Genomic DNA, 17,536 nt, shown 5'->3' on the forward strand with positions numbered 1-17,536 from the left:
TTTATATACAGTTGTTGCTTATAAGGGCATTGGCCACCTTTCTTGTCATCTTTATTTTTAGAGTGGGCAGCTGAGGCTGAACGCGAGGACACGCATGTCCGCATTACTACTGATATTACACACACACACACACACTGATTTCCTGCATGCTGGTAAAAGGGATTGGTCATTGTTGGTGTTCTTCACTGTTGTGCAAGCGTACTAAGAAGCAATAGGTGGTGACGCCTTGCATGACAATCGTCCCAGCATCCTACCATACTACTATAAAAAAATCCTACACAGTTAACAGTCCTTTGTACAATTCCAGGAAACGCAGCTAAATAAAGTCAAAGACAGTAGCAATTAGCTTCCATGCCGTTGTTTGATGTCCGTGCTGCTCCTCTCACCAAAGCTACTGTGGCTTTTTTTCATCACATTCTCTTTGGTGAGGATCATTTTTCCATCCATCCCTGCTAGAATTCCATCCTGTTCTGGGATTAACATCAGCATTCCTTCGCCAGAACACACTCACTGAGATATGCAACACAAAAAAGGTGGAGGGAGTTGGGGGGGGGGGGGGGGTAAATGAGCATTCAGTGCTACTCCTAAATAAGGAGATGCTCTGCATCCTGCCCAAACATCTCCACCACGTCCAGGAGTATTTGAGAGGTGAAGTTTATATTAGGGAGCGAAGGGGGCGGAGGGGGGTTGCTCTAAAGTAGGGGAGGGGTGATTGTAGGGGTCGTTTACTGGGGACTAAGGTTTGTCTCCAAAGCCCCCTTGAAATCACACGGTGCTGCGGCAGAACCTTCACTTTGCATCCTCCTCTTCCTCCTCCTCCTGTCTCTCCTCCTTCCTCTTTAGCTCCTCGTCCACCCTCTCCTTCTCCGTTTTGCCACATCTGCAACCCGTTCGTTTCCTCGCAACTCGTGAAACTCTCAGACAAGCCACCATGGAGGCCATCAAGAAGAAGATGCAGATGCTCAAGCTGGATAAGGAGAACGCCCTCGACAGGGCGGAGCAGGCCGAGGCGGACAAGAAGGCGTCGGAGGAAAAATGCAAGCAGGTGGGTTGAGATGTACAATAAGGGCGTTTTTTTAACCGATACAGCTTCAAGATACCGTGCAGAAGGATTGTGATACATAATGATGGGTCAAGTCTGGAGATGTTAAGAGAGTCTTAAAGCTAGGTCAAACCTTCAAACCTGAGACTCGGGTCCACTTGCAGCCCACCACTTTTCAATAAGATGAACATTAGCGAGGATGCCGACCGGGGGGAGGGGGGTACAGAAGGATTGTGATACATGATGATAGGTCAAGTCTGGAGATGTTAAGAGAGTCCTAAAGCTACAAAAGAGAAGACAGCAGCTGAAGTCAAACCTTCAAACCTGAGGCTCGGGTCCACTTGCTGCCCATCACTTTTCATTAGCAAGGATGCTGACCATACCAAATGCCAGAAAAAGCTGAAACATTGAATATCTGAAGTACTGTAAGTTGTTTTTCTAAAACCTCACAATCCATGAAGGGGGTTCACATTGTACAGGGGGGGGGCGCATTCTCGGCAAATGCGCCAAGGTGGCAGGCTGAGGCGGGAGACAGGAAAAAGGGAGGAGTAGCTTATGGGCGGTCGCTGCCACCATGTTAGCCCCTGCTGGTGTAACGGTACAGCTGAGGGGCCCGGTTCAAGCCAAGCCTCGGACAATTTGGGAAAAAATTCTGTGAGATCCGACAGATGTGGTGCCAAGTGGTGACCCGCCCTGGTGGCGCCCCTGTTCTTTTTCTTCCACTCCTAAGTCATTGCACACAAAACGGGTAAAAATGTGTCAAAACATGCACCCCGAATGTGTTCTTCTGTTATTATTTTTCTGGCGGGTTAATAAAAAACACCCACTGGAACTTGAACGCCGCTTTATCCTCACCAGTGTCGCTGCTGTATGTATGCTGGAGCCTATCCCAGCTGCCTTTTAGGTGAGAGGCAACATCCACCCTGGATTGGTGTAACTTAAGTTTAGTCAAATCATCACCAAATTTGGTGTGCACCTTTACAAGACCGACTAATGCATGAGTGTACATTTCGAGCAAGGTTGGTTGAAAAAACATGGCCGTCATCGAGCGACTTAGGAATTCATATATTATGTATAATTTTATATTTTCTTATAATTTGTCTAATGAGGATATCTGTGTTATACCTATGCTGGCATGACTTACAAAGCATTTTGACTACAAACCATAGGGGGCCCCACAAATGCCATTTAAACGCCGCAGTGGGGGTATGGCATATAACATACCATATATGCAGTCATATAACATACCGTATATGCAGTCATATAACATACCATATATGCAGTCATATAACATACCGTATATGCAGTCATATAGCATACTGTATATGCAGTGATGGAACATACATACACTGCAGGAATAATAGGATGGATAGGCCCATAATGTAAAAAAATGTAAAAAAAAAAAAAGTAAAAAAAAGTGTAAAAAATGTAAAAAAGTGTATTTTTTTTTATGTTTTAAAAAAATGTAAAAAAAGTAAAAAAGTAAAAAAAAATGTAAAAACATGTAAAAAAATGCTAAAAAAGCTAAATAAAGTTGGATAATGTAAAAAAATAAATAAAATAAAATAAGCCGGCCAGCTAGCGGTGTTCATCTAGACCAGGGGTCAGCAACCTGCGGCTCCAGAGCCGCATGTGGCTCTTCAGCCTCTTTATTGTGGCTCCCTTTGCGATGCTTGAATATTTTTAACACCCGAGTGGGGAAAATGCACGTCTTTTGTAATGAGTTTTAAAAAATCCAACTTTGTCTGAGACCATGAATGCATCCTGAGTGAGTTCTGACTGCTATCCAGTTCAGTACATGAAGAAAAACAAGTAATACTTACCTACAAATCTAAAAAATAAATTCGAGATAATTTAAAAACAGCGGCATGGGAACTTGTTTTTACGTTTACAGTAGTTTACACATACATTTATGTAAGTTTATCTCTAAAACTAGCAAGAGTACTCCAACTCGTCTTTTCTTATCTGAACTACTTTGATACCCCCAAATTCCCTCCAATGTTGTTTTAAACATACTATATGTTTTGCGGCTCCAGGCTATTTTTCTTCAGTGGGCATTGGGTAAAATGGCTCTTTTCATAGTAAAGGTTGCCGACCCCTGATCTAGACTACTTTTCCCCGAATCCATCCTGCCAGGACCATCAAGTTAAAGTGAATTTGGTGTTCTCAGGTCATCCGTCTCGATATCTGAAGGGCAAACATTTCTCTGGTGTTGTACTGCCACTTGATAAGAGCAAAGTGGAGTCCTGAGATGTAAACATATACTTGAGTGTTCTAAAAAAAGACAATTAGTGCACAGAGGGAGGCGATGTCATCGCAGCAGTGCGCCCGGAATGAAAGAAGTGTCCAAACAAAGCCGGGAGTACGCCCCTTAAATCATTTTGAAACCCCTTCCACTGCCACCCCCATCCCCTTGGGGAACCCACATTTGGCCCCCTCAAACAAGTCTTCCACTTTGGGAAGAGTCAGCATGAAATAGTAGAAGATGGAGCGGAGCGCTTGAGTCTGTTTGCGCTTTCTTTGCTATTTTTGGCGCTCCCAAATGTGGCCCGGGCTCACAGAAGACACACAAAAGACTCCACATCCTTGTCAAACCGGGCTGAACCTCAAGGAGCACAGCTGCAGTTCAGCCACAGTCATCTCCATCCATCCTGCCAAAGTCCTGAAACGTTGAACCCCCCGTCCCCCTGTGGGCATCATTCCAGGGTTAGCAAATATCAGTCCGCTGAATTAGAACAGTAAACCTGGCATTTTGATTATGTGGACGGAACTAATCATTTTTCAGTATTGTCAAATAAATTATATTATAAAACTGAACCTCAACTACTTTGAGTAAATTGTACTTATTTTTTTTTTGTAAATCAAAGTCAATCAAACAACCATTCACACTCACATTCATACCTATGGACAATTTGGAGTCGCCAGTTTTTGGAATGTGGGAGGAAACCAGAGTACCCGGAGAAAACCCACGCATGAACGGGGAGAACATGCAAACTCCACACAGAGATGCTCGAATGTGGGATTGAATTCGGGTCTCCTAGTTGTGAGGTCTGCGCGCTAACCACTCGACCGCCGTGCAGCCCCCATTTTAAATGTATTTCCATCCATCCATCCATTTTCCTCCGCTTATCCGGGTCCGGGTTGCGGGGGCAGCAGTCTTAGAAGGGAAGCCCAGACTTCCCGGTCCCCGGCCACCTCCTCCAGCTCCACCGGGAGGACACCAAGGCGTTCCCAGGCCAGCTGTGAGACATAGTCCCTCCAGCGTGTCCTAGGTCTGCCCTGGGGCCTTTTCCCGGCTGGGCATGCCCGGAACACCTCACCAGGGAGGCGTCCGGGAGGCATCCGGACTAGATGCCCGAGCCACCTCAACTGACTCCTCTCGATGTGAAGGAGAAGCGGCTCTACTCTGAGCCCCTCCCGGATGGCTGAGCTCCTCACCCTATCTCTTAGGGTGAGTCCAGCTACCCTACGGAGGAAACTCATTTCAGCCGCCTGTATCCGCCATCTCATTCTTTCGGTCATGACCCAAAGCTCATGACCATAGGTGAGGGTGGGAACATAGATCAACCGGTAAATTGAGAGCTTTGCCCTCTGGCTCAACTCTCTTTTCACCACGACGGTCCGGTACAGCGACCGCATTAATGCAGAGGCTGCACCGATCCGTCTGTCGACCTCACGCTCCCACTTTCCCTCACTCGTGAACAAGACCCCGAGATACTTAAACTCCTCCACCTGGGGCAGGACCTCATTCCCAACCCGGAGGGAGCACTCCACCCTTTTCCGACTGAGAACCATGGCCTCTGATTTGGAGGTACTGAGTCTCATCCCATTATGTATTTCATAAAAATAAAATAAATGAAGCCTATCCAGACTGACTGACACGAGAACCAGGGTAAACCTTGGCCTGGTTGCCAGGCAACTGCAGGAAACCTACATTCATACCTATGGACAGTTTAGTCACCAGTTAACTTAAAGGGGACCTTATTATTATTATTGTCTTGAGTTGTGGACTCCTATAGAGCAGCTAAACACAATAACCAACACAGAAAGCTTTCCAATTGGAAAAAAATCAGCTAGTGAATATCGGGTGTTAAACTTCCTGCCCAGGTGTATGAGGTCAACCCACCTTCAGACGTAGTAACAGAGGAGGGACAGCACCTGTGCGAAGGCTATCCACCGTGTTGGGTTGAAAACAACTGCAATCGCTAATTACTCAATTACTATGACAATAATTTGTTCACACAGTTGCAATATCTTGTTTCCCTGGATTCTGTGTAAAAGGCTTCCTCATTCTTCATTCTGATGCCGACATTTTGCAGTATCTCTGTGTGAAAAGAGGCTTCCAATATGACCTCATAAGGCCAAGTCCACTTCGCTTGTGCCTTTTTATACAGAACAGCGACATGAAAAAAATCATGAAAAAGTGCCAGCTTTTACATGCTGTAAGAAAGGCGAGACAGGGATATTTTCTTGTATTCAAGGCAGATTTACTGTCACTTCCTCTGATCTCTGTGTGAAAGGATACAAGGTGTAAAACTTCCAGGTGAATTTGGTCACCCTATTCTGTGTCTGTCTGTGCTTTTTATGCAGAACAGCAATAGTCCTGACATTGCATAACAGCAGCTACAGCGGTAACAGAGGCAGGATCTTGCCTGTGTGAAAGGGTATACTGCAACACCAAGTCAGGGTTGTGAAGCTGATATAAGGGCTATGTTCTACTGTAAAAGGCACAAGCAGATAAATGCTGCATCTAGTTATTCCTATGATGTGTGTGTGAAGAAAGTAGAAAACATTGCTGTTGTTTTCACGAACAAAAATGGCGGCAATATGCCGGCATTGTGAAAGGGGCTACCGAGGGCTTCTACTGTATGTACATAGCTAAATACAGTCAATAAGACCACGGGCCACTTCAGTCCGGTAGGTGCAGTACCACCTGCTGGATGTGCTCGGTCACTGCTCTACCACTGGCACCCCGATGCAAGCGGTCTGTAACAATGTTGCATCATTTCCAGAGTGACAAGCAACTACTGTATCTTTCAGCTGGAGGATGACCTGCTGGCTCTGCAGAAGAAGCTGAAGGGAACAGAAGATGAGCTGGATAAATACTCGGAGGCCCTGAAGGACGCTCAGGAGAAACTGGAGCTGTCGGAGAAGAAGGCCGCTGATGTGAGTTGGCGGCAAAGATGCCATCTGAGGCGCATTTTCCACAGTGGATTGGGAAAGGGGGGGGGCACAGTTGTGGTTTGTCCCTGACAAAGTATCAATAACCACGGTTGCACGTCAACGCCACAGATGGTGTTTCACTAAAACACACAATCGTGATTTGAAACAGAGCTGCTTGACTTTTTCTAGTGTTGACATGAAACCATCGATAATAAATAATTAGGGATGGCCAATATTGGCTTTATTGCTGAAAACCGATATGGCCATATTGTTTAATTCTCAACTTCCGATTCCGATATCAGCCGATACCGATATGTGTAACATGACATACTTCCTGTGGTGGAATGAACACATATGCGGGGGTGCTGGAGCCTATCCCAGCTGTCTTCAGGCGAGAGGCGGGGTACACCCTGGACTGGTGGCCAGCCAATCACAGGGCACATAGTATAGACAAACAACCATTCACACTCACATTCATACCTATGGACAATTTGGAGTCGCTAATTGCTAATTAACCTAGCATGTTTTTGGAATGTGGGAGGAAACCGGAGTACCCGGAGAAAACCCAAGGATGGAATTGAACCCCGGTCTCCTAGCTGTGAGGTCTGCGTGCTAACCACTCGACCGTCGAGATACAGCATTCTTTAAATATTGTTTTTCGTGATCTGGAAAACAATCAGATACTACGATATTGACCGATATCACATTTTTATGCTGATATCATGCCGATAATTATCAGTACCAATAATCATCGGACATTTCTATAAATAATAGCATTCTAAGTAATATCCTAAGATTTATTCATAGTATTCATAATAATATTAATCTTCTAGAATCTAACTCTAAGAAATTTGACTTAGGTAGAGAAAGAATGAAATACATAAGCTTTATTAAATATGACGATATATTAAATAGTATATATAGTATATATTTAATATAATACGGAAATGAAATAAAGAACAATAATAAACAGTAAGCAGTTTTTATTGGATAAAAGATGACTTCACATTTGACTAAAGACACTTTCGAAGCAGGAGGGGTGCGGGGGTGCTGGAGCCTATCCCAGCTGTCTTCGGGCGAAAGGCGGGGTACACCCTGGACTGGTGGCCAGCCAATCACAGGGCACATATAGACAAACAACCATTCACACTCACATTCATACCTATGGACAATTTGGAGTGGCCAATTAACCTAGCATGTTTTTGGAATGTGGGAGGAAACCGGAGTACCCGGAGAAAACCCACACATGCACGGGGAGAACATGCAACCTCCACACAGAGATGGCCGAGAGTGGAATTGAACCCTGGTTTCCTAGCTGCGAGGTCTGTGCACTAACCACTTGATCACCGTGTCGCCCTCATTTGTTGATGTTTGACCCAATACAAATGAATAAGTTAGCTATCATGTATTTACGCTAGCGCTCCTAATGCTATTTACACCCATTCTGGTCTTCGGTCATGCTCACATTGACATACATAGCTGTCCTTGGCTATGCCTGCTGCTAACTAGCAGCCCGTACCCCAAATTTTAGCTGGCGTTTCAAAGCAAAAAAATAATCCGAGACATGGCTCACATCTAAAAACAATCGTTAGCTGGAACCCTGGAATGTCAAGGTACTGTTCCGGTACCTTTGCACTTCTCCGTGACAGTCGACATACTTCGTGACGACTCCAATCCCAGCGACAGAAATTACAAATAACTTTGGGCTTTGAATTTTGTCCATATGTATTCATTTAGTTTCTTTATTTAAAAAAGAAAGGAAAACGCAAGTGTTTGGACGGGGATGGTGTTCCTGGAGCTTTTTCTCAAGCACAGACAAAAGTGGGCCAGCCTGTAGTTGAGCAGGAATGCCAGGAATGCGACTAAAGCAAACAGAGAAGCCCTGACTGACTGCGGCCGTCCAATCAAAACCAAAGCTTTTGTGGAGCAGCCACACTCCACACAACATGGAATAGTCTTGTGTATCGTTCATACGTACAGTATACTTCAGACAGTTCACCGCTTACACATTGTCCATGTAGCAAACCTTTCAGTACCAATTCCAATACATGGAGGAAGGACCCTCAGGGTCAAAGGTCAGCCGACACATGTTTCCCCTTAAAATGATTCCACAAAGCCCATCCACTAACATATCATCTCGTATTTCCTGTCTCTCTGGAAAAAACAACACAATTGGATGTTTATGCTCATAACACTTTATTGTTCATCATGTTATAACATTACCCTGACCAATTTTATTCTCGTCATATTACATAGTAATAAGAATGAATTCATATTTCTTATGTTACATATATTTCATACGTTACCAGCATAATTACTTTTTTGTAATTTTACAACTTTTTCACACAATATTTTTGGTCTTTATTCTTGAAATATTGCATCATTTTTGTGCAATATTACATTTTTGCCTTGTCAAATGTATTTATTTTTTATGACTTTAATCCTATCCAAATCCTCCATAATTTCAATTTTATTCTCCTACTATTATGACTTAATTGTCATAATCCTTATTTTGTCTGTAATATTTGGGCTTTATAACATTTTAAAATAAAACTTTTGAAATGTGAAACTACAATTTTATTATCTCAATATGGTGCCATTTTATTTTCATAACATTACTAGTTTAAAATGACAAATTACTACTACTACTATTAATATTATTATATAAATAATATTGATTTTTAGTTGATTGAACAATAATAATAATAATAATTACTATTATTATTAAATTAAAATAATTATTAATATCACATATTAATAATTATTTATTGTTAATAATAATACTTATTATTATTTTATTGTGTATTTATTATTAATTAGCTATCCATAATAATAATAATAGTTATTATTATTATTATTATCATTTATTTATTTTTATTATTTTATTATTATTATTAAATTAAAAATAATTATTAATATTATTTATTTATATAATAATAATATTAGTAGTAGTAGTAATTTGTCACTTTAAACTAGTAATGTTATGAAAATAAATTAATAAAATAATAATAAATTATTATTATTATTATTAATATCATTATTATTATTACAAATTTCTGCTGTAATATTCAGATTATTTTTTTACATTTAAATATTTTAAATATTTAAATAATTATAGTTAGTTTGCCACAAAAGCATACTTAAAAAATAAGCAAATACATATTGAAGGGGAAAATATTTTTTTGCAGTGCACAAATCCATACACCCCCCCAACAAACTTCAATCAATTAAGTAATATTTGCTTATTTGAGCGTATACATCCCATAATGTGGTGTACATAATGTGGTGCTATAGTGCCATACCTTATCTTTGGCCCCTTTCTCCTCTTCTTTCTGAATCGTACGCCTGGTGGCTTTCACTTTGTTTTTACCCTATAATGAACCTGAAGGCTGAGGTTACATCCACTTACGTTGGGTTCATCTTTAGATCAGGTTGGGGGGGGCACCGGTATCCCACCTCTAGGGGGCATTAGAATCAGGAAATAGATGTTGCCCATATGGCCCATCGCTAGAACTGTCCCTGCACGTCACCATCGTCAATTTACATTCCACAAGCAGTGGAGGTTCAACAAGCCCGCTTGGGCATGGACTATGACCCCCCCTCATGACCCCACCTGCACCCACGCCACCACATTTTCTAGACGTTCATTTCCATTTCTCACTTTTGCATTCCTCAGCCTTCTTACCGCCACGGTAACATCATGTGACTCATTTCAAAGGTAATGAATCATTCACTAAATCATAGCAGACAATGCACCCCCCCCCCCCCCCCCCCCGTGGACGACATTTAATCAGAGCACAAAAATGCAGCCAGAAGCCAACACCTAACATTTCCCTTACTGAGTACACACCAGCCAAATTACACACACGTATTATTGATATTATATGACTTTTCAATAGGTAAGCATTTTTCATAGAACATTGCAAGGTTTATAGCTCATATTATTTTGCTCTATACAGAATATTATGACTTTATACTGGTAATAATTTGACTTTTATTATTTTTCTTGAATTTCTTCGACCATGATGCAACTTCACTTTCATGAAGCTACCACTTTTTTCATGTTACTATTTTTATGACTTTATTCTTATAATATTGTTACTTTATAATTAGTTTCTCTTGATTTTTTTTCATTCAGATGATTCAGATTCAGATCTTTTCCATTTTTCCTCATAATTAAACAATATTTGTTTGCGCTAATAATTCAACATGCTACAAAATTTCTCTTCACAATAAACATTTTCTTTTGTTAAATTAAAATGTTCTACTTTTTGTTAGGAAAGAGCCAAGGTTTGATCGCCTACACACAATGACCAGCACAGAAAGCTTTTCTCTTGTTTTTTTTTTCATTCAGATTTTGTACCTTTTACATTTTTCCTCATAATTAAACAATTTCTGTGAAATACATTTTTGCGCTAATAATTCAACATATTATAAAATTTCTCCTCACAATAAAGATTTACTTTTGTTAAATTAAAATTTTTAAACTTTTTATTAGGAAAGAACCAAGGTTTGACCTCCTATACACGATGACCAGCACAGAAAGCTTTCTAGATCTTCCAGCATCTGTACCTATTCCAGCTGCATTTTAATTGGATTTACAAAACGCTGTTTGAATTTATTCCACCCACGGCCCCTCCTCGGGGCATGCCCACTCTGCTGTGATTGGTCACACTCAGCTTGGAAGGCTGGTACCCAGGCCCATATAAGGAAGTCGGCTTACTGTGATGTCACAGTGAGCCACTTCTTTTTAAGGCTCACTTCCAAATGTGCAAACCTCATTATTTGAACCGTTGGCATAATTTAACACCAGAATACAACATTCTAACTACATTTATAGGTCAGAAAAAAGCAAAAAGCATCATAGGTCCCCTTTAAAAGATGTTATTTTGTCCTTATAATGTCAAATTACAACTTCACTATTGTGAAATTTTGGCTTTTTTCATAATGTTGTTAAATGAATGATGTATTAGATAACTGTTAATAACAAAATGTACAAAACAATCCATCTTTATCAATGATGCATCATGGCGGACGGGATTTAATCAGAGCACAAAAATGCACCCTGAGGCCAGCACTTGACGTTTGCCTTATAAGTACACACTCTCCAAATGACACACACACTAGCACACGCCCAGGGGGGCGGACTTTGCTCACCTTGCTTGTGCGCATGCTCGCCGCGGGCACAAAAGCACTTCCCTCTCGCGCGCGTGACGTCACCAGAACCCTAGCTCTTCCCAGGATTGGAGGAATTCTCCATAAATTTCCTGAAAGCTCTCACGGCACCTCCCCTCTCATTGCAACATCTCCCCACTGCACGTCCCTTATTTCCTGCCTGCCCTAGAAGAAGAAGAAAAAGGAGGAGGAAGAGAAAAAAACCTCAAGTTTTCTAACAAAAGTTAGACGCTAATCGACGCCACTTTGGACACAGAATAGAACACACAAGCAGCTGTTTTTGTTTTTTGGGGTTTCTCGTACACAAGCGGTTATTCTTCTTGTAATAATGGAAGCGGTGAAGAAGAAAATCCAAGCCCTCCAGCAGCAAGTTGATGAGGCGGATGAGCGCGCCATGGCCGTCCAAAGGGAGCTGGACACTGAGAGGGAGCTGCGAGAAAAAGTGAGATTGAAATCCTTCCATCCATTTCATTCTTATTTGTCTTTCTTTGCGCTGTTGGCCTGAAGGCAACACTCCGCCATGACGCATTATTCCTCTTTTTTACCCCCCCCCTCTTTCCCAATCGAACTTTTAGCAGAGGAAGACTTCTCTCAATGAATTCATGAAGTTATTTTGACTTTTTTTGTGCTTTAAAACTCTTTCAAAATGATGAGACCCAACAATGGGACGTTCACTGACTCCCTTTGGGTGTCTTATGTAACTTAAAACTCACAGCAATCCACTTCCACCATACTTCACCAAAGTTTTTCCAAGAAGAAAATCCCAAGCGTGGTCCCTCTCGGGAGTTTATTATTGATTTGACATCGATACAAAAATACATAGATGAAATATTTATTGATATCGGCTGACAATTTTATGAAAATATTATTTTAAACTCTTATTCAGATTGTATTTTTAAATTCTAGAAAATATATAATTTAACTTTGGGAATAAAAAATCTATTAAAATTTATAAGATTAAGTTAAAATCACAATTTTTTATATATTTGGATGTTATATATTTTTAACAACAATTGTTGAATTGAAATATTAATTATTAAATATTTTAATATTAATTTAAAAAATAGTATAAAATATATTTAAAATATAAAAAATGTATATATATTTTTTATAATTTATATATAATATATGAAATTATATGTAATAATATATGTGTATGTTATTCAAATACTATATACAATATTTGAGTTTCCAGTGCATAGAATCCTCTTGTTGTAGTGGTAATGCGTTCAATGAATGAATCAATGACTCCCATATATAATTCGTCCATTTCATTGTCCATGTTTCCACACCAAAAAGAGATCCAGATGATCCCCCCCAGCCTACAGGAAGTAGCCATCAGGCCGTGTTATCAGCGCCACAGGAAACAGGCACCAACAATGCATCCATCCCCACATCCGGGGGGGGGGGGGGGGCGAGGGTGGGCTGTTCGCAGGAAGACACTATAGTGAGGCCAGCTGTGCCTGTTCAGGTTACGTCACCGGCTTGAACGTGTCAGGGGCTGCGCCTCGCCGTGTTTGTAGGCCATCTGGGCGCAGCCAGGCCGAGCGAGGCAGTAGGTCAAGCTGCGGGAATTCTGGGCTGACGTGCTAAAACTGCACAACCGTCCGCTTGGCAAACCTCCTTCCTCTCCAGACACGCTTCCCTGCTCCAACTCTGACCCTCTCCCTGCCTGTGTGCCCCTCCCTGCAGGCGGAGGGCGATGTGGCGTCCTTGAACCGCAGGATCCAGCTGGTGGAGGAGGAGCTGGATCGGGCCCAGGAGAGGCTGGCCACGGCCCTGCAGAAGCTGGAGGAGGCTGAGAAGATGGCCGACGAAAGCGAAAGGTGATGGATGGATCCTTAAAAAAAAAAAAAAATTTAATCAATGCTTGGGTGAACGTAGTCCCTATTGTCCCAAAGCTCACTTCCTGTTAGCATCTTCTTTTTAGCATTTACTTTTGTTAGCTAAATTTGATTTGATCATGACTTATGTGTTTATCCGGAGAGTTTGCATCGCAGGAAAAAAAAAGGTGACCCTCGCGGCGGGGACCAATATAATCAAGTCCTTGCAGAAGCTCACTTCCTGTTAGCATCTAGCATTTACCTTTCTTAGCTAAATTTCACTTGATTAGAAGTGTATCGATCATGAATTATGTGTTAATCCATCTGTCTGTCTATCCAAAGAGTTTTCATCGTAGAAAAATCAACATGATCGAGTGCTTGCAGAAGCTCACTTCCTGTTAGCATTTAGCTTGATAAGCTAGACTTCGTGGGTAGATAGTTTATTGATGCAGAAAAGATATATGCCTATCCATATAGGCATATCCATATGCCTTCGTATCCATCCAGAGAATTTTCATAGAAAGGGTATCCCCCAGGGATCACTATTAGGTCCACTGATACAGTTCTATCTAGTTAGCTATTTAACAGTCAAATATACATGAGCTTTCTAACAGCAGTAATAACCCATTACAGTAAAACAATCAGGCTAGCTGCCAGACAATCACCTTTATCTAGAATTTAGCCAATGCTTAAAAAAAAAAAATTTTTTTTTATTTTTCAATTTTTTATTTATTGTATTTCTATTATTGCCCTTACCACTCCTTTTGAAATATGTTTTGTAGATCATTTTCTTACAAATCAAGCAAATAAATGCCCTCCAAAGAAATTGCTTTTGTGAATTCCTTCAATGTTTGTCTTTGCGCTCCTTCAGAGGCATGAAAGTGGTGGAGAACCGAGCCATGAAAGACGAGGAGAAGATGGAGATTCAGGAGCTGCAACTCAAAGAAGCCAAACACATCGCCGAGGAGTCCGACCGAAAATACGAGGAGGTCCGATGACGACTCCCGTGAAACCTTACTAAGGAGGGAACTGAACGCTAATATTTTGTGTCCTTTCCAGGTGGCCCGTAAGATGGTGATCCTGGAGAGCGACTTGGAGAGAGCAGAGGAGAGGGCGGAGGTGGCAGAACTGTGAGATAATTTAACATCTTTGATACAAACTTTATCCATTGAAGTGTCGTTTCTGCGCTAACGTGCCAGGCTAACCACAATGAGTTATGTCTCCCCACCACAGGAAGTGTAGCGACCTGGAAGAAGAGCTGAAGAACGTCACCAACAACCTGAAGTCTCTGGAGGCCCAGTCTGACAAGGCGGGTTTTTCTAACTGTAGCAAGATTCCATTACATTTTGGTGCAAATCTGCAGACAGGAATTTATTTTTGTTTCCATTTGCTTTCCATTTCCACCACTTATGGTAATGATAATGGTTTAATTCCATTTGAACATGTATCAGATTACAATTGCGTGCATCCCATAATCAGTTCATAGTTCCACATGTCCAAAAGGAGTAGGAAGAAGCAAAGCTTATTAAATCCTACCCCTCCATCTGGTACTTTTACAATCAGTAACTGTTACATTTGTTCACTTCCTGCTTTCCATAATACAGTTTAGGTTTTTTTTTTTAAATAATTTACCTCGTACCGAAGTAGGAGGTGATATGAGCATCCAATGACATAATGGGTACCATAGTAAGTGTCAATATAGTGATATATATAGCACATCATGACTGGTTCAAGACTCTTCATCCTTGTATTTAGCAAACATCAACTGCTTGTATTGTTTCTTGAATTGGCTCATCGTTGTGCATTGTTTGAGGTCCTTACTCAATCCATTCCATAGTTTGATTCCACATACTGAAATGCTATGGCTTTTTAACGTAGTCCTAGCATAGAAGTGTTTCAAATGTACTTCTTCCCTGAGATCATATTTCTCCTCTCTTGTAGAGAAGTATTAGATGACATTTTTAGCGAATTGGTTATTTTTAGCCTTATGCATTATTTTAGCTGTTTGAAGATTAACTATATCAGGAAATTTAAGTATTTGTGATTTTAGAAATAAGGAGTTTGTATGTTCTCCATAGGCGGCATTATGAATTATCCTTACTGACCTTTTTTGCACTACATTTACATTGAGTGAAGATTGCTTTTATAGTTATTACCCCATATATCCTCTCTTGTAGAGAAGTATTGGATGACATTTTTAGGTAATTGGTTAGATTATTGATGCCACCTTACATGCTCGAAATAAACACACTCAAAATAAAAATGAAAAAAAATTGTGTAATATGTAGGGATGTTTGATTTTGGCTTTTTTGTTGAAAACTGATATTGTCCAACTCTGAATTTCCCATGCCGATATCGGTATGTGTAAAATGACATCTCCTGTATGTGTTGTATACAGCATTTTTAAAATAACGGTTTTCATAATCAGGTGAAAAATCAGATACCAATATCAGGTAATTAGGGATGTCCGATAATAATCGGCTCGATGTCAGCATAAAAATGCAATATCGGTATTGGACTTTTTTCCTGACTGTGAAAACCCATATTTTTGAATGAAACGCTGTATACAACACATGTGTTCATTGCACCACAGGAGATATGTTATGTTGCATATATTGGTATCAAACATCAAGAGTTGGACAATATCGATTTTCGGCAAAAAAGCCCAAATCAAACAAATTTTGATAATCTTTTTGCTTTTTTTCTAAAAAAAATTCTGACCTTTCCCCTCATAATATTACTATTTTATTCCCATAATATTGTGAGTTTTGGCTTAAAAACCTGTGTTTTATTGTCTCTGTAGTACTCGGAGAAGGAAGACAGGTATGAGGAGGAAATCAAGGTCCTGAATGACAGACTTAAAGAGGTAAGTGAATGCATCAGTCTTCTACAAAGAATTATTTGCCACACCTTGTCCTCATATTTTGAAAACTATTATTGCTAGGCGGAAACCCGTGCAGAATTTGCAGAAAGGTCAGTGGCCAAGCTGGAAAAGACCATAGATGACCTGGAAGGTATGTACGCCTCCTCCCGTCTTTCCTGATCATGCTGGTTGTTGTCAGCCTTTTCTCCCCTGACCTGATCTGACCTGTCTTTCTTTCCTTTTTCTTTCTCTTCCGGCACTTCTCTACCTTTTCCTCATCATCCCGTTTCTCCTATCTGCTCCGCCCTGCACTCTGACCTGCAGATGAATTGTACAATCAGAAGCTGAAGTACAAGGCTATCAGCGAGGAGCTGGACCATGCCCTCAATGATATGAACACCTTGTAAAAGCTGCTCTCTTTTCCCTTTTGCTTTTGTAACCTTGTCTGCTGGGACACCCCCCCCCCCCACCTCCACCCCCTCATCCCCCAAAGCTGAATAAAGATTCTTCTGTTTTACTGTCTTGCTGTTTTCCTGATCTCCCCCTTTCTTTTACAATAAATTAGTAAGACTTCCATCAAATTCACCTTTATTACGTTGTGATTGCATTTCATATAACTGACGCCCTCTCTTTTTCTTTTTTTTTAATTGCAGATAATCTATCACATGCAAAAGAGGAAAACCTAGGAATGCACCAAGTCCTGGACCAAACACTGCAAGAGCTCAATAGCTTGTAAACACACAAAAAGAAGTTGTGTGTAAAAAAAAATATATATATCCCTCCAGTCTCTTGCCTTGTTTTAGCCCAACAACAACACATTTAATCCTTTTTATATATTTATGGTTCTTTGTCCCTCTCCCCTGTTTTGTAATAATGGTTTTGGGTCCATATCATATTCAATTTTGGTGCTGGAAATTTTGTTGTAGACATGAGACAAACACAAATAAAACTAGACAATGACAGTCATGCTGCTGGTGTTATCTGGTCTTTTCAATTGTATTTAGAGATGTAATAAACCTTTAATTTGGTTGTGTATATATATACTATATAGGCAGTACATACTATGTATATATATATGTATGTATATATGTGCGTGTGTATGTATATATATATATACTTATTATATTTTTATTTTTAATTAAAAATATATACAAAAAAATAAAATTTAAAAAATCTCATATATATATAAAAAAAATATATAAAATTTAAAATAAAATAAAATACATCTCATATATATATATTACCTAATTACCTGGAGGTCTGTAGCCATTTATGCCTCATTGGATGGAGCCTAATAATTATAATTAAAAATATATACAAAAAAAAAAAAAAATGTCATATATATAATTTTAATTAAAAATTAAATATATATGACATTGTACATATTTTCAATTAAAAATAAAAAAATATATACAAAAAATTAAAAATAAAATAAAAAAATGTCATATATTTAATTTTTAATTAAAATAA

The 17,536-nt window shown here is 40.0% G+C and overlaps 1 protein-coding gene across 4 annotated transcripts; it reads left to right on the forward strand.

Annotated features, from left to right (window-relative positions):
- The first annotated feature begins 748 nt into the window (after positions 1 to 748).
- LOC131109694 (tropomyosin alpha-3 chain-like) lies at positions 749 to 17,032 on the forward strand. Of its 4 annotated transcripts, none has more exons than XM_058061949.2 (9): positions 749 to 1,045; positions 6,083 to 6,208; positions 13,073 to 13,206; positions 14,075 to 14,192; positions 14,263 to 14,333; positions 14,437 to 14,512; positions 16,007 to 16,069; positions 16,148 to 16,217; positions 16,391 to 16,588. In XM_058061949.2, exons 1-9 carry the CDS (start codon positions 932 to 934, stop codon positions 16,471 to 16,473), a joined length of 855 nt encoding a protein of 284 aa, XP_057917932.1. In that variant the 5' UTR covers positions 749 to 931; the 3' UTR covers positions 16,474 to 16,588. The 4 variants fall into 4 exon arrangements, with proteins under 4 accessions (XP_057917932.1, XP_057917931.2, XP_057917934.1 ...); XM_058061948.2 differs by lacking the exon at positions 16,391 to 16,588 and adding an exon at positions 16,720 to 17,032 and having other exon boundaries at positions 752 to 1,045; XM_058061951.2 differs by lacking the exons at positions 749 to 1,045; positions 6,083 to 6,208 and adding an exon at positions 11,492 to 11,822.
- Positions 17,033 to 17,536: the final 504 nt, after the last annotated feature.

The sequence above is a fragment of the Doryrhamphus excisus genome, linkage group LG2 (genome assembly GCF_037039965.1).
Source record: "Doryrhamphus excisus strain RoL-2023G ecotype Guam linkage group LG2, RoL_Dexc_Guam_v1.1, whole genome shotgun sequence".
Lineage (NCBI taxonomy): Eukaryota > Metazoa > Chordata > Actinopteri > Syngnathiformes > Syngnathidae > Doryrhamphus > Doryrhamphus excisus.